Below are 16,782 nucleotides of genomic sequence, written 5' to 3' on the forward strand. Positions count from 1 at the left end.
AGCCTGGCCTTCGGTAGCAGTGTGCTTTGGACTAAGAATGTTGATGGGACTCTCACCTTTGACCCCTTTCCCTTTGTCTCCAGAAAGGACCGCAGTGTGAAATACCCCGAAGACCTTCCCATCACCCTTCCTAATCTGCTGAGGTTCATTCTGCATCACTCAGACCCTGCTTCCGCCCCCCAGAACTTAGCTAACCCTCCTACCAAAGAGTGTCTTCAGAGCGAGGCAGTCTTCCAGCAGGGGCACATCTCCCACTTGGAGAGAGAGATCGGGAAGCTGAGGGCAGAAATCAGCACCCTCCAGCGGGCGCAGGTGCACGTGGAGGCCCAGCTGTCCAGCGCGCGCAGGGACGAGCACCGGCTGCTTCGGCAGAAGCACACCCTGGAGAAGCAGCACAGCCTGCTTCAGCGGCACAGCGAGCAGCTGCAGGCCCTGTATGAGCAGAAAACCCGCGAGCTCCAGGAGGTGGCCCGGAAGCTCCAGGAGCTGGCGGATGCCTCGGAAAACCTCCTCACTGAGAACACGTGGCTCAAGATCCTGGTGGCAACCATGGAACGGAAGCTGGAGGGCAAGGACGGAGCCGCAGCCCTCTCGGCCCCCCGAGAGGCTACCTCTGACCACCCCGAGCCTCCGGGTCCCCCCCGGCTACCAGGCAGCAGCCTCCCGCCTTCCAACAGCAGCTCCACGCTGGCGTCCGAAAGGAGCAATGAGAACAGGACAGACTAACTTTTTAAAATGACATGAAGAAATCAGAGGTGAAAACTGTACATTGGGAATATATTTATGCAAATTTTATTGAAATTTATTGTAAATAAAGATTTTCTCAGTGGTCTAGAAAATCAGCTTGAATGTCATTCAGCGTTTATTGAACAGGGATGACATCCCTTCCACTTATTGCACCAACTTGGTAGCTTTGAGACAGAAACAGTAGCACAGCCCATTTGAACATCTGTCTGAAAAGTTAGTCCGGATTTTCGTGGCTCAGTGTCAAAGAGTTCCCTCCCCATTCCCCGACTGTTGCTTCTGTGATGACATGCGGGATGAAAGGCTGATTTCCTGACTGACCCGTCAGAAGGCCAGAACACAACAGTTGGGCCATTCAGAAAGAATTCAATGAGAGGTCATAACTTCACTAAGCCATGTGAGCGTGTGGCTCTGGCGTCAGCGCTAAAAAAAGCAGCCATCGATCAACAGGAACAGTGAGCGCTCTTGTGTGGCTGTTCGCTGCCTCTCCAGGCACTCCCACTTGCCTCGCAGAGACCCCCACCGGTGGGTCCCCCCCCCCCCTCCATGGGCGCTGTGCGCCGTGCCCCTGACCCAGCGAAGACGTTGCCCCTGGCAACCAGGTGTAGTAGGCGGGATGAGGGAACCTCCAGGAGCAAGACCTGGGAGAAAGTGAAGGTTTATCATGTCAAAAACAGACTTCACCAGCGCCGGTTAAAACCTCAGGGCAAGTCTGACAGTTAAGCGATCACGTTCAGGGTCAGCCTGGGGTAGGGGCTGGGGGGCGGTCCTGGGTTCCCCAGGTGAAGGCAGCCTGGGTGCGTGCTGCTGGCTGCGGAAAGTCGAGGTAGAAAGCCTGGAAGTTCTGAGATGCGAGCGGAACGGATCAGACATCCCTGCACCTTCCGTGTTGGTCTCAAGGGCCCTTCATCAGAAAACCAGCCTTCTCCCTGGTCGTCCCTGGGGCACCTTTGCAAGTGCTAGCCCCCTCTGGCCCACGGGCCCTCTGAGGGTCTCTGGCCTGATTCTCAGGTTCAGCCACCCCCATTTTAGGGGCCAGGGACATCTCTCCTGTGCCAAAGCCTAGCTGCCTTACTGGGGCTCCTCAGTCGCCCCCTGGGGCAGCTCAGACTGCTTACCAGCCCTTCTCCCAACTCCCGAGCTAATTCTTCACGTCTGACCCCCACTCTAAGGGTACGCTGCTAAGATGAAGTGTTCCCTCAGCTCCCTCCTTGGAGTTCCAGAAAGAAGATTAGTTCAACATGCTTGTTAGACTTGGGTGAGCCCAGAGGAGCTGCCATCAGCCTGACCGGTGCTCCATGATAAGCCCACGCGGGCCTCTGGTTTATGACCAAGGGTGCCGACACAGGCCACATTTTCGTCACAATAGTGGAGAGTGTGCTTATGGTGGTGGGATTAACGAACTCTGAGAGTTCACTGATGTGTACACAAGGGACGCCTTGAAGATGCAGGCCGTGGGGGTGCTGGCCCGGCTGAGAGCCACCATGAAGACCCTGTCCTTGACCTGAAACTCACTGCCTCTGCCGCGCGCCCTCCCTGGGGATCCTCTAAGGGTGGGCTGTCAGGCCGCCGTCCGGGGGCCTCTCCTGGGTGCTCATTCCCTCGGAGCTCTTCGAGCAGGGTCAGGAGACTCTCCCGGGTGACCCGCTGGGAAAAGTGAAGTCCGATACCCAGCAGGTGGGTGCCGCTCAGAGAAGAAAGGAAACTAATGTGTGAAAAGGAGGAGGGGGGACCCTCAAAGCCCCCTCCCCCGCCCTTCCAGTGCAGAAAGTATTAAATACAACAACAAACAAAAAACCCGATTTCCTCTTTTCTGGCCCAGCTGGGTTTCCGATAAAGGCAGCAGCCACAGGTGCTGGTGTTTCTAGCAAAGCCTGTGCCAAGTGACGCTGGCTGGGGGCGGAGGGCGGACAGCAGTGGGGCAGTGCTCAGCTCTAGAAACTGCTCTGCTACCAGGCCACCTGGCAGCCCTCGGGACGTGGGCCCTGGCCCGTCCTTCACCGGCTTTCAAGCAGTGGTGGTGGCTTCCTTGCAATAACTCCACTCTCAACAGGAACTGGTTATTTAGGACCGAAAGAGAGGGGGGCGCGGTTCTTGCACCCATTGCTAACCAAGCAGAAATCATCCAAGCACCCCAGCTGGTCAGCCACGAGACTTAACACGGACATGTCACGTCTTCTGCCCCCCCCACCCCGCCCCCCACACGTATATATTAGAGGCCCCTGCCAAGTGCAGTGTGGGCCTTCCATGTCTGAGACCCCCCCCACCAACCCCACAGCCTTGAGTCAGCTCATCATGACTACAGTCAATCCCATGTGTTCCACACGGTCTTTTTAAAAAATCAGCAAAAAAGGCTTCAGCACATGCTTCCCGGGCCTATTTACAGCTCTGCTTGTGAGTTCAGCGTTACAGTAGTAGCTCCATCAAAAACAGGCTCAGCTAAACATTCAAGTAACAAAAGCGCTACGGGGTCTCGAGCCCCGGCAAGGTCAGGCCTGCCCACTGCCTGCAATGGGCAGTCCCACCGGGAGGCCGGGGGTGGGGCACCCAGGGCCGCCGCCTCCTGGCTACTGAGGACAGCCAAGACCTTGGGAGTCAGTGCATGCGGTGATGAAGCCCAGCGAGGCCATGCCAGCAGGTGTCACGCCGTCCTCAGCCGCTCGTCTGTGGTGTCGCCCCTCCCATGCCCCTCAGCTGGAGGCAGACAGGCCTTGGGGCCTCTGCATCCCAGCTTAGCCATGGACTTCTGGGCCGCTCGGGGTCAGCTTGGCCTTTCTCTCCACGCACGGTCCCTTGGCGGAGTACTGCACCAGCAGGAAGGGCTCCTTGGTCTCGCCATCGCCCACGATGCTCTCCTCGTCCTCCGACTGGCTGATGCGCTGCAGCCGCAGGTAGCACCAGCAGCCCAGGATCAAGGCCCCCAGGGCAGCAATGGCAATGAGGATGACGATGACCGTGACCACACCCGTGGTGGGGCTGTGGTCCATAATAGACATGGTCAGCGCCTGGGGAGGCTTCCGCGGGAGGAAGCGCGTGCGGCCGTCTGCTCAGCGAGGCTGGAACCCAGGCTGGACACGAGAGCCCTGAAAGACAAAGCAGGGTGAGGTTCCGCTGGGGGCTCCACGGGGCCCTGACAGCTCCCAAGCTCAGGGGTCCGGGACTGGGGGACCTTTTTAATCAGGTCTTAATTAAGTCTGACCATCCTGCCCTCGTCCTAGCAAAAAACACGCCGGTCAGCTTTCACCGTTCCCAGCTTAGGACGTCACGAGCGTTCTCTTGGCTCCCAACAGCCCACTTCCACCTCTACCCCTGACATTGTCGGTGCTCCTGCCACCAAAAAGGAGTCACCCTTGCCCAGCCAGGGAGCCAGAGATGCAGGAAAGGGGACCCATGACCCCCAAGCCCACTGCAGCCCCGCTGGGAGCTGGAAGAGGGTCTGTTCGAGGGGATTGTCCTGAAAGCCCAGCCCGCCGATGTGTTCAGTAACTGCCCAGGGACCAAGAGGAGCCAGGACTCCGTGATGGCCAGACACGTGAGAATTGAAAGCAGGGACATGACCTCAGCCCCTCGCTCCGACAGGCGACGTAGGTAACTCAGCCCAGTCGTCGGGAACACCCGGGAGAGGGTGCAGCCGATGACAGCCTTTGTCCCCTATTACCAGGGAACTGTGACCAGCCAGGGAAGAGCCCTCAGCAGCCCAGTCCTGGAACACGGATGCACTCGGGACAGCGTGGGCAGGGCAGGCGAGAGAGTGGGGCAGACCGACCCCTTCCCGCACCGAGCTCAGCGTCAGGGGCAGGACCCAGACTGCAAACAGATCGATACACCAATGCCCATCACTACAAATGCATCAGTGCCGTGTCAGGAACACAGGGGACTGGGCGCCAGGACGCTACGTTGGCGGGGCAGGCGAGGCCGAGGCTGAGCCGGCAGGAAGAACCAGCAGGAAGAGCCGGCCCCTGGGGAGGTGCATTCCTGGCAGGGGAATGGCATCTGCGAAGGCTCAGAGGCAGGAAAGGGCCTGCTGGCCAATGCAGGAGCTGGAGCACCAGAAGCGTGTGCTAGACCACCACCTTCTCACGACGGCCCATCTTAGACAAGCCTCTGCACCTTGCTGGGTCTCAGACTCCTCCTCTGTGGATGGGGCTGGTGAGCGGCCACGGAGAGCCGGCAGTGGGCAGCACAGCAGACTGAAAAAACGCACTCTCGAGGTGACTGAAGCCACCAGGCTCCCCTGGGTCCCAAGACCCTGCACTTTCTAACCTCCCCACCATCCAGGAAGCAAATAACAGTAATGAGCACCCAAGTGTTCGAGGGTGGGGAAAACCCTGTGCGGCCCTCAGCACTCCGTGAGAGCTGGCTGTTGAACTCATTTCTCTGGAAAGGTGGACATCAACACAGGGAGACAGCGGTGGAAGGGAAGGCTTTCCGCCCATTCAGGATGGAACCTGCCGCCCTTGAGCAACAACCACCTTAATTAGAAGTGATTCTTAACCCAAACCAAGGAGACTCCCCGCCCACCCAAGGCCAGGCTTGCCTGAAGGTCAAAGACAGCTAAGTCGACGCCCCTGGAGTCTGTCCAGGGACCAGCCACCACCCGCCCCCCCCCCCCAGCCCTGAGCACAGCCCTGCCACCCGTGCCCACATCTACAGAGACGTCCTGGGCAGGAGGGGGCGTGATATCCCTGAAGTCCGCCCCGTTCTTAGCACCTGCAGGGTCAGGCTGTTGCTGTCCCTCTCCAGGGGCTCCCTGGTCACCATGTGGGTCCACGAGCCAGTACCCATGTCGCCCAGAGGAAAAGCCTCAAGTCCTACGGGGCCTGAGAGGCCGCATCCCCATCCCCATCCCCTGCTTCTCCCCGACCGCAATGACCTCCAGGCCTTTAGCCGACAGATCTCTCTGCCCTAATGCTCTGCTCCCCACACCCTTGTTCGGCTGGGGCCACCATGCCCTCCTCCTAGGGGACATCTGGCAATGTCTGGAGACATTATTTTTGTTGTCACAGCTGGCAGTTGGGGGGGGGTGTTCTAGTGGCATGGAGTGGACAGAGACCAAGGATGTGCTAAACATCCCATGGTGCAGGGGACAGCCTAACAGGGATCCAGCCCCAAATATCAACAGTGCGGAGGGTGACAAACCTGGGCCCAGGAGGGGGTCCTTGTCCTGCGGCCACACCTGCTCCCCCCCACCAACCAAGAAACTTGCTTCAGTGTGCAACCGTGGCTTCCCTGGCAGCCATCTGGTTGGCCCCTGCCTCCCCCATCGGGCTGTGCACTCTTGGAGGGGTCCTGCACGCTGCTGGGCTGCCAAGTGCACAGGCTATCCTGGCCTCTTCCGTCCCACCACCCCTCTCTGCCTGTCCCCTCAGGCCTCCAGAAAGGACAGATACTCCCCCACACCCCCGACAACCTGCCACTTGGGCCCAGTGAACCTCTATTCCTGCTACGGAGGACACCTGCCTTGTCCCTCCGCCTGGCCCTCTTGTGTCCAGTGCCTGCTAGGGTGCTTACCCATCTACCAGGCCCCCGGACAGGAAGGCAACGCAGTATCAATTCAGAAGGGGAAGTATGTGTGTGTTTGGGGGCAGGAAGTAGGAAATCAAACAATAGCGGCAAGACCTGAGTGGGGGGGTACCCTAGGGGCCAAACCTGCCACAGAACCTAGGAGGCACCTACCAGTCCAGGGGGAAGCCACATCATCCTAGGAATGATGGGGAAACTGAGGCAGAGGCTGCCCCAGCTCAAAGGGACACTTTGAGAGGACTGGTGACCTCAAAACCCTGTCTGCTGTCTTCCCCCTAGGCCAGAAGGACACTCACCCCCAAGTGTACAGAGCCATGGGCACGCCTGGCCTGTGCTCGCTGGCGCCACCCTCCCCCGCCCCCAAGTGTGCTGTTTGTCCCCGCATTTGCTCAGCAAGTATTTTCCAAGAAATGATGGTTTAAAAAAATCAGTTCACATCATCCATTGCTCAGAACCCGCCCTGGCCTCAGCAGAGAAGCAAAACTCCCTGCCTCCCCGGGCTTCACAACCTTCCTGCCCTCCCACCTCAAACCCTCTGAATTTTCTGTTCCTTCTGCCTGGAATGTTATTCCGTGACTCTCTTGTGACTGGCTCCTTCCTATCATTCGGGACTTTCTCCGTGGGTGCCTCTGGGGAGGTGGGGGTGGGGTTCCTTCCCAGACCACCCTGGCTCCAGACGCCCCACCACCCCACACCTGCCATCGCCTTGCAGTACACCACTGTGACCACTGTGATCCCCAACCCTGTGATTATGCTCGATAAATGACAGCTGAGTGTTTCAAGCCCAGAAACCTAGTGATGAGTTAGAGGAGCCCCAGCCCTTATGGGGATCGTGGAAAGATCCCACCCCTGAGCCCGCCCTCCAACCCAAAGCCAGTCCCGGGACCCCTCTGCATGGGTCCACACACCTGTCCCAAGAGACTCCAGAAAGTTGGCAGCCCGAGTGTGAGGGCAGGTGGATTCCCAACAGGCCTGAGTCCACGAAGGGGCAGCTGTCTCCACGTGCTAGGAGGCAGGGAGAGGAGGGCGTCTCTGGGAACCGGACCCCAGGGGACGTCTGAAGCGTGAGGGTGGCCAGCTGGTTCTCCCGACCCCCCTGTGGCCGAGGCTGGACCCTATCCACTTGGTTCGCCTCTCCTGATGTCCCTTATGCCCTTCTGAGCCAAGTTTCTCCTGTAAGTCAGCTGACCCCCTCACCCTGATCCAGGCAAGCACCCAGGGTGGGACAAGGACGGCCATAGCTCCCGGCTGGGTCGACGCCCAGGATGGCTTGCGAGAAACCAGCCCCCGTTGAGAACACCATCAAAGTCGCTTAACACTCATTCCATACACTCGCTTCACCCTCCCAAAAACCCCGTGGTGAACACTGCTCACTGGTATCAGTCCCACTTTACAGATAAGCAAACTAAGGCACAGAGAGTTTGTGTGCATTGCCCAAGAGTGAAGAGCCAGAATGCAGCATGTGACCCCAGAAGGGCAGCCCAGGAGAGCCAAGGAAGGGGCCTGCAGGCTCCGGGTGCTCTGGGGTGGGCAACAGAACATATGCCCCCACCCCAACCTCTGCAGCAGCTCCTGGCCGGCCCCTCAGTTAGGGTGAAGGCTAGCACTGGAGGCCGGAGGCCGTCTGGATCCCCAAGACATACAGGACCGATCCTCCACCCCCAACTCCGTGGACGCTCAGTCCTGCCTCCCTGGGCCAAGGGTGGCCTGACCTCGGATCTCACCCACAGCTCCTGGAGAAGCAAGCTCTATAGCTCAGCCCTGCCAGTCTGTTGAGGCCGCCCCACTGGGCTCCCCACTCCCTGTCCCTCTGCCCACCAGTGGGTTCAAAAGGACAGTCCCCACCTCAGCCACCAGCCAGCTGAGGGTAGACAGATGCCTTCCATGGCCTGCTGACCCTCAGGGTTCCCAGCTTAGGTCTTCCCCGGTGTAACACTGGGTTCCAGTTACCTCCTCTTTATGAGACCCCCAAACTGAGCCTTAACCCCAGTCCACAGGCGACATTACACACCCAGGCCCCGTGGGGCCGCAGCTAGCAGGAGAGCAGATTCAAACCCTCCCACTTCCCCAGCCCACCTCCCGCCCCTACAGTCAACAGTGAGTTGTTCCCGGCTGTCCCAGCAAACTACTCCTAATGGCCTTGGTGTCTCAGTGTGCAAAATGTGTGCTCAGCCCCTCACCTCTCCAGCCAGGCTATGGGGAGGATAAGCACTGGTAAGAAATGTGGAAATGGAATGGGGGTGGGGGGAGGCACTGGGTTTGCACGTCACCAGGCGCCACACCTTCCTTGCCACAGGGAGGACAGTTGAACCCTTAGCATCACCTCCGCCTCCCACCACCAAGGACCTGCCTCCCAGGAGGGTAGAGAGCCCAGTCCAGGCCCATCACCACAAACCATCTCTTCCTCAAGGCCACCTGCCACCTTCTCGCTTAGCTGGGCATATCACTGGTGACAATGTGCCCAGCAGGACACCAGCTCACCACTCCCACCCTCCACCTGGAACTACCCTATTTACAGGGGGACCAACCCCTCCCCGGGGATCGGGGGAGCGGGGTTTGCAGCAGTGCCCCCAGGGGTTAAGCCATGCCCTTGGGCAACAAAGACATGTGCCAGGTGTGCCAACAAGCCAGGCTCCTCCCCTTCAGGGGACCCCCGTTCACACACCAGAAACATCTCCTGCCTGGTTTCTGATTAGGAACATAGTATGGCAGAGGGAGGACAGGATACTGCTGGGCACCGTCAGGATGCAGATGGGACGTCTTCTCTGTGCCAGGTCCAAGCAGGCGCTGGGACCCAAGGACGCATGGCACAAGCCTCCTGCCCTCCAAAAGCCAGGACCAAGAACAGGAGGGATGCAGACGGGAAAAAGCATCACGGGGCTGAGGCTGTGGACAGCCATATATATAGGCAGGGTCCTCTCCACCTCCCATCACCCACCCAATCACACCCCATCCTCCAGAAGAGGAAGCTCGCACCAGAAACCCCCAAGGGTTCCGGAGGGCAGAAGAGGAAGCTGGTGCAGACTGAGCCCAGGGGCTGCCCCAAGGTCAGTCTGGGTCTCCTGGGGCCCAGCCTGCGGCTCATGCCCCCACCCTGTGAATCAGCCACTGGCCATTCTCAAAGGGTCAGCCCACTTGGCCAAAGAACTTTGGTAATAACAGAAGATGCCCAACGAAAGTTGCCGATGATACTCTATGTGCCAAACACAGAGAAGCTGAGCACTTCACACGGATCCTTTCTCCTTCCAGCCTCAAACAACTGTAGGGTTATTATTAAGCCCACTTTGCAGATAAAGAATCTGTGGCTCAGAGAAGTTAAGTCAATTGCCCAAGGTCACACAGCTCAAAAGTAGCCTCCCAGGGAGTCAAACCCAGGCAGCCTGGATTCCAAATGCCAGATTTCAACCCTGACATAAAAATGTCATATTCTTGATCCCCACCTCCCTACTCCCCTGCTTCAGGCCCAGGAGCCTGGTAAACCCCGGTGCAGCCCCCCCCCCCCCCCGGCCAGGGCAGGCTGAGTGACAAGGGTTGGATGCTGGGGACACAGGGATGACAGGCGCCCCGGCAGCTACCGCGTGCTGAGCGCGGGCGACGTGCAGGCGCGGTGCCAGGCGAGCTCCACGCACCCTCTCATTTAACCCTGCCAGGCGACGCTGTCTTCCCCACTCTACCAAGGAGCTGAGCGAGGCAGGAGGGGGGAAGGGGCTCAGCCCCCTGGGCGACAGCTGGAGGCGGAGCGACAGCTGGAGAAGCAACTCCGGTCGGCCCGACTGGGGCGGGGAGGGGGGCGGGAGGACGGGGGACCACGATACCCAATCATGCCCACGCCGCGCAATCACCGCCGACGAAACTCGGCCCCAAACGCCGCGGCCCGTCCTCAGTTCCCCACCTGCGAAATGGGCTCCAGACGCCGCCAGGACCCGCGTTCCCACCCCTGACCCCCGGAGCCCGCCGGACCACCCTGGGGGATGCTAAGACGCCCGCCTCCTCCGTTAATTTTAAATACCCCGAGGCGTCCCGAGGACCCGTTCCAGCGGCCGGCCTGGGGAGCGGAACTGCGGGCCGCGGTGGCGGGCTGGCACGGGGGGGGGGGGGGCGGGAAGACACCCGCTCCCCGCAAAGCGGCCGCCGCCCCCCGGCGCCTCCTTTGTCCCGATCTCGCCGCAGCGCAGCGGACAAAGAACCCCCGCCCGCGGGCGCGGCCCCCCGGAACAGACCCTCCTCCCGAAGCCGCGCCCCCGCCCGGGCTGCCCCTCCCCCGCCGCAGAGACACCCCCCACCCCCCCACCACTGCCCGCGGGCGAGCCTCCCCGCGCGCGCCCCCAGCCCACCGGGGGCCGCTCTTTCCCCTCCCTCGAGCCCCCGCCCGGCCCAAGCGCCCGGCCCTCCCGGCTCTGCTCACCATTTCGCCGCCCGAAGCCCGGCCCGATCGCCCCGCAGCAGCCCCGCGGGCCCGGCTCCGCCCGCCAGCCAGCCGGGTCCGGCCGCCGTGCACCGTCGGGACGCAGGAGCCCCGCTCTGCGGCGGGCGGGGCATCTCTGGTTCCGCCCCGGCCGGAGGCGTGGCGCGCTCGGAGCGGCCAATGGAAGCCCGCGCTGGGGCGGCGGGGCGGGGCGAGGTCACGTGCGCGCGGGGCCGGGGCGGCCCCGGCGGGGCGGGGGCTGCGTGCAGCTGGCGGCCCTGGGGGCGGGGGGCGGGCGCGGCCTCGGCGCGCGCGGATTGGGCGCCGGTGGGTGCGGGGCGCCGGCGGCAGCCCTCCCTCCAACTCCCCGAGGTTGCCGTGATTCCCGCTCACTCACAGAGAGGGAAACTGAGGCGCGCCGCAGGTAGGAGTGTTGTCTGGAAACGGGGAGCTGCGGAACCCTGGGCGGGGGCAGGGAGAGGCGGGACCTTGGAGTTGAAAGTCCTAGTTTGGGGACGGAGCAGGTCATTCATTCGTTCGTTCATGCATTCGTTCCACATTCGTGCGTCTGTTCACTCCACTCTGCGGAACACCCACCAGGTGCTGGGTTCGCCGGTGGCCGAGGAACAGTTACGGACAGGACCAACAAGGATCCTCCTGGCACCGAGCTCACCTTCAGGTGCTGGCTGGGGCTGCGGGCAATTTACAGCCCCTTGGCCGCTTATAATCATGGCTCTTTAACCTAGTAAGTCCGTGATTAGGTCCCCCCACCGCCACGTGCTGTACTGTGGCTCAACATATTTTATCCACTCGACCCATTTTACGGATGAGGAACCCGAAGCTCCAGAATGCTGAAATACCACAGCCTCCTCGTAATGGAGGCGAAATTCCAGGCCAGGCCTTGTAGCCTGGAACACCAAGGTGCCTGTTAGTGCACTAGTCCCCACCTGTCCTCCCAGGAAGGCAGTCCAGAGAGATGACAGCCCCTTTGTGGCCAGCTGGGGCCTTCAGGAGGGGTGAGAGTGGGTCCTTTGAAGGCCTCTGTGCCCCAAGTCCTCCACAGCTAGGAAGGCAGGAGGAATACAGGTAGAGCCATCATCCTGGGAGCCGAGTGTTCATCTGCCTTCCATGTCTTTCCCAGCCTCAAGCAAAGCCTCTGGGAGAAGATGGAGGGCCCAGCTCATAAGGCCTGGTGGCCAGGTCCTGCTTACTCTCCCCACTCCAGTATGGCTGGCCTCTTTCCTTTCTCTCTTGCACCAAGCTGCTCCCTTCCCCCACCCCTGCCCTGCAGCCCAAACTTGGCCAGCCCTGCTTAGTCCCACTGCAACATTCTTGCCCTTCATCTCCCAGATATCCACCCAAGTGCAGTCCGCTTCATTATTCTCCCTCACTATGCACTGTGAGGGCGTGTGATTAACTTCTAGTGTGTCTCTCCCGCCGGGCTTGGGTCTGCTCTGTGCATCGCCACGTCTGCAAAACAGTATCTGACACACCACAGATCCTGACTCCAGGGATGGTGAGTGAGTGAGTGACCACACCGTAGACCTCCGGGCCTGGCCCAGCTCCATCCTAGCCAAGGTGGGGCCAGGTGCCGACGGTGAGCTGGAGGTTAAGCAGGAGTGGGAGACAGAGAAGCAGAAGGAAGCCCAGCTCCAGGCCGCCTATCCTTGAGGCCAGATCAAGCATCTCAGTACAGTGCCCGCTCCTGCCTTCAAAGGCTCCCCTCTGGTCAGCCACACCTGGGAGCCCAGAGCAGGGGGAAGCAGATTCTTCCCACGGAGCCAGTTCCAGAGCTCTCTGCATTCCCAGCGTTAGGTTGGCAAAGACCTCATTAGTGGTGAGGACATGGGAGGGGCAGGCTCAGAACTCCAGAGCCAGGATTGGCAGATGACTGGAGAGGCAGGGACACTGCATGTGTGTGTGTGTGTGTGTGTGTGTGTGTGCGCGTGTGTTGGGGCAGGGGGTGGGGAATGCCACTTGACATAGAGGGGGCTCAGATCCAGCCTTTCCTGCCCAGTAGCTTTGGAAAAGCAGCCAGTTGGGGGTGGTTTGGAGTCCCATCAAGTGCCTGGTATAGAGGATGCAATCCTCCCTATTCACTGTTAACATTAGTAACAGGGTCAGACAGGTGTGGGGTGAACTTGGGCTTCCCCATGTAGAATTTGGGCAAGTCACTGCACCTGTCCGAGCCCCAGGCTTCTTGGCCCCTGAGACCCACCTGCGGGATGCTGAGGCATGGGGGGCTGGGAGCAGGCTACCTGCGACCACCCTCCAGCTTGCCCGGAGTGAGTTGTTTCAATAACAACAAGAATGCTAAGTGATGATAATAGTGGACAGCAAGCACCACATAGGCATAAACACATTTTAATCCTATTTTACAGATGGGGAAACCGAGGCACAGAAGCCCGCTGGAGGTCCTATTGAAATGCAGGTTCTGTCTCAGTAGGTCTGGGCCTGTGGTTCTACATTCCTCACAAGCTCCCAGGTGAGGCTGGTGCTTTGTGAACCACACTTGGAGCCCCGAGGGGCTATGGCACTCACTAGGGGTCACCCAAAGTGGTGAGCTCTGAGCCTGGTTTTATCCCCGTACGGCAGGCTGCAGAGTCCTGCCCTTAACCTCGACTCTCACTGCCTGCCTGGCCCGGCTTTCTCCCCTACAGAGAAGAAGCAGGAAGCAGAGCTCCCCTCCCCAAGCGCATTTCCTCTCTCAGGGCCCCCGCCACCTCCCTCCGAGGTGACATCTGGCCCTTAGAACCTCCCAGCCCCGAGCCTCCCAGGGGTCCTCCCTGTTGATGGCACGAAGCTTCTCACAAGTTCAGTAGCCAAAAAGATAATTAAGGGCGAGGGATGAGTTCACCCTGGCCCCCTGGGGCTTGCTGGGACCCAGCTGGGCCTGCCCCACGCCAGCCCGGCCCTGTGCCTGCTTCCCCTGGGGGGCTGGAGGGGCTGGAGCAAAGGAGGGGCTTGCTGAGGAGTAGAGCCAGCTCAGGCCAGCCTCGGGGAACCTCCCTGCAGCTTGGCCTCCCTGCCTAGCCACAGCTCTCAGCCCAGGCCGGCCTCTGCTCCTGAGGCTCCCCGCCTCTATCTCAATAAGGGTTCCAGGCCGCAAAACAAAATGAAAACTCCTTGGCCAGAGGGGAGTCTCCCAGAGGCTGAGAGTCGACCCACTGATGAGTCCTGGAGGGTGAGGTTAGGGTGGGTGCCAGGGGAGGCGGCACCTAGCTCTGAATCACACAGCAATTCTCCTTGAAGGGGAGAAAGCTTCACTTACTGTTCTGCAGTGCTGACATCGCTCCGGGCGCTGGCTCAGCCCCTGCCAGCCGGGGAGAGCGGGCCTTGGGCCCCGAATCTTGCTCTGTCTACACTCTGGATCTAGAATTTCACAGCCTGTTGTTTTTCTGCCTGTTCATGTTTACAGTCGCCTTCTACTTGTGGCACAGGTATCGCTTTTCCATTTGTGGTGGAGACACAGCCGTTCCTTTTTAAAATCAATCTATTTCGGGGGGAAAAAAGTGAGTCACCTCGAAGCAGCATATGATGGGAGTAGAGGGGGTATGGGGACACATTGGGGGACAATTGAAAGCATTGGGGCCGGTGGCAGACGGTTGGATGAGGTGGGGCGCCTCTTGGAGCTGTACCACTCACAGCTCAGGCACCCCACCATCCCCAGACTGCACGGCCCCGGCAGAGCCCCGGTTGGGAGACCGATAGCCCCCGGGCTCCTGTTCCCACAAGAAAACTCTCTCTGGGTGGTCATGGGTTGCGTAGGGCCTGGGTCAGCTCTGGTCTTTGTTCCCGGGGTCCATGGTGTCACTGTGATGAGGACCAGACCAAGGGAGGGGGATCAGCACACCCCTACACCCCTCCCTGGGCTGCCTGATGTTTCCGTCTGTAGCATTCACCCTGCCCCCCACACACACTTGACCGCTGGAGCCTGTTAATCACCCATTCACTAAATCATTCGTCCCACCCAGTCATTGTTGGGCACCTACTATGTGCTGAGCCCTGTGCTGGCAGCTGGGGAGACTGCGTGAGCTGGACAGGTACAAGTCAGGTCATGAAGTTCAGGTACATAGAATTATGGGTACACTATAATACAAATCACAGTGTATTCTCTTTGGTCTATGCATGACCTGCTCTTTTGAAAAGAAGTCCATAATTAAAAGAACTATAATCATGTAATAGATACCCCATAGCCCATCGATCAAAAGCTATGACCCTGACAATGGCCAACATCTAACCCCGAGGTACCCCCGTCCCATCCCTGCCTTGAAACCTGTCTTCATCACTCCCCGCTTTCCTATGGGGGCAGTTTTCTCATATGCACCTCCTACAAGTATTCAGGCACACCTTGGAGATAGGGTCAGTTTTGTTCCAGACCGATGCAGTAAAGCAAATAACGCAATAAAGCGAGTCAGATAAATTTTTTTTTTGTTTCCCAGTGCATGTCAGAGTTTTGTCCACACAATACTGAAGTCTATTAAGTGTGCGGTAACATTATGTCTATAAAACAATGCACATGCCTAATTAAAAGGAAATATTGCTTAAAAACGCTAGCCATCATCTGAGCTTTCAGTGGATTGTAATCCTTTTGCTGGTGGAGGGTCTTGCCTGGATGTTGACTGTGGCCGACTGATCTGGGCAGTGGCTGCCCAAGGCAGGTTCTTAAAACAGCAACGACGTTTGTCACCTGGACGAATTTTTCTTTTCATGAACAACTTCTCTGTTGCATGTGATGCTCCTTGATCCCATTTCCCTCCGCGTAGAGCTTCCTTCCAAACGGGGGTCAATCCTCCAAGCCCCACTGCTGCTTCATCGCCTACGTTTATGTCCTATTCTCAGTCATTTGTTGTCCTTTCAACAGTCCACACAGCGCCTCCACCGGAAGTAGTTTTCATCTCCGGGAACCACTTCCTTTGCTCGTCCTCATGCAACTCTTCTTCCCTCCAAGTCATATGAGGAGATTGCAGCGATTCAAATAGGATAATAATGAAAAATAATGAGACATTAAAAAAATAATGAAGAAGTTTGAAAGATTGCAAGAAATACCACCGTGGGACGCAGAGGCTCCACGTGAGCAGATGCTGTTGGGAAAATGGCGCCCGTGGACTTGCTTGGCCACACGATTGCCTCAGACCTTCTTCTGTTCGTGAGAAACACAGTGTCCGTGAAGTAGGGGAAGCAAAGCACAATTAGACAAGTTACTCTGTGTTTTTAATTTTAGTTTCTCTCTACTAACTTCATCAGAAGGGCATATTCATTTGCCGGGGCTGCTGGGACAAATGGCCACCAACTGGACGGCTCTAACTGAAGAGAAGTGTCTTCTCTTCCAGCCCTGGAGGCCAGAGGTCTGCTTTAAAGGGGTCGGCAGAACCGTGTTCCCTCCAAAGGAAGGAGACCCTCCCGGGAAGGGTCTGTTCCCTGCCTCTCCCGGCTGCTGGTGACTGGCCGCCATCCTTGGCAGTCCTTGGCTTGTGGATGCATCACTCCGGTCTCTGCCACTGCTATCACGTGAGTTCTCGTGCCCTCCCCCCCCCCCCAGCATTATTGAGGAATAATTGACAAATATAACTGTATTTATTTATAGTGTACAATGTAATGATGTGATACACATTGTGCAATGATTACCCAGATCAAGATAATGACTCCATCCCTTCATGTGCTTCCCTGTGTGTGTGTGTGTGTGTGTGTCCTTGTGTGTGATAAGAATGCCTAAGGTCTCCCCTCGGTGATTTGCAGGTATACGGTACTGAGTTAGAAACTATCGTCATCATGGTATGCATGAGATCCTCAGGATTTCTTGATCTTCTAACTGAAAGATTGTACCCTTTGACCTACATTTCCCCATCTCCCCCTCCCCCCAGCTTCTGCCAACCACTGTTCTGTTCTGTTTCTATGCAACTCGCTCTTTTGTCTTAATTCCTCATATAAGTGATACCGCACAGTTTTTGTCTTTTTCTGTCTGGTCTCTTTCACGTAGCGTAATGACCTCTGATTTCATCCATGTTGCAGATGGCCGGATTTCCTTCTTTTGTACGGCTGAATAATATTCCAGCGTGTGTGTGTGTGTGTGTGTGTGTGTGTGTGTGTGTGTGTACCACATTGTCTTT

The 16,782-nt window shown here is 58.5% G+C and overlaps 2 protein-coding genes and 1 long non-coding RNA gene across 4 annotated transcripts in view; 2 read left to right on the forward strand and 1 right to left on the reverse strand.

The window, feature by feature from the left end:
* The window catches only part of TXNDC11 (thioredoxin domain containing 11), a 59,941-nt gene extending 59,102 nt beyond the window's left edge, over positions 1–839 (forward strand). For both annotated transcript variants that reach the window (XM_045993102.1, XM_045993103.1), the window contains one exon: positions 84–839. In XM_045993102.1, coding sequence (XP_045849058.1) covers positions 84–726 — 643 coding nt within the window. In that variant the 3' untranslated portion in view covers positions 727–839. The remainder of the gene's footprint in view (positions 1–83) is intronic.
* On the reverse strand, positions 766–10,787 carry SNN (stannin). The gene is made up of 2 exons (XM_045993114.1): positions 10,673–10,787; positions 766–3,827 (listed from the first exon to the last, which is right to left on the reverse strand). Exon 2 carries the CDS (start codon positions 3,738–3,740, stop codon positions 3,477–3,479), a length of 264 nt encoding a protein of 87 aa, XP_045849070.1. The 5' UTR covers positions 3,741–3,827; positions 10,673–10,787; the 3' UTR covers positions 766–3,476.
* Positions 10,788–10,936: 149 nt separating this feature from the next.
* On the forward strand, positions 10,937–16,177 carry LOC123933685. The gene is made up of 3 exons (XR_006816653.1): positions 10,937–11,096; positions 13,054–13,157; positions 16,006–16,177. It is a non-coding gene; the product is annotated as an uncharacterized LOC123933685 (long non-coding RNA).
* Positions 16,178–16,782: the final 605 nt, after the last annotated feature.

This window comes from Meles meles, chromosome 21 (genome assembly GCF_922984935.1).
Source record: "Meles meles chromosome 21, mMelMel3.1 paternal haplotype, whole genome shotgun sequence".
NCBI classification, from domain to species: Eukaryota; Metazoa; Chordata; class Mammalia; order Carnivora; family Mustelidae; genus Meles; species Meles meles.

Excerpts from the sequence above, each read along its gene's own strand:
- SNN (XM_045993114.1), bottom strand. The coding sequence starts at position 3,740 with ATGTCTATTATGGACCACAGCCCCACCACGGGTGTGGTCACGGTCATC.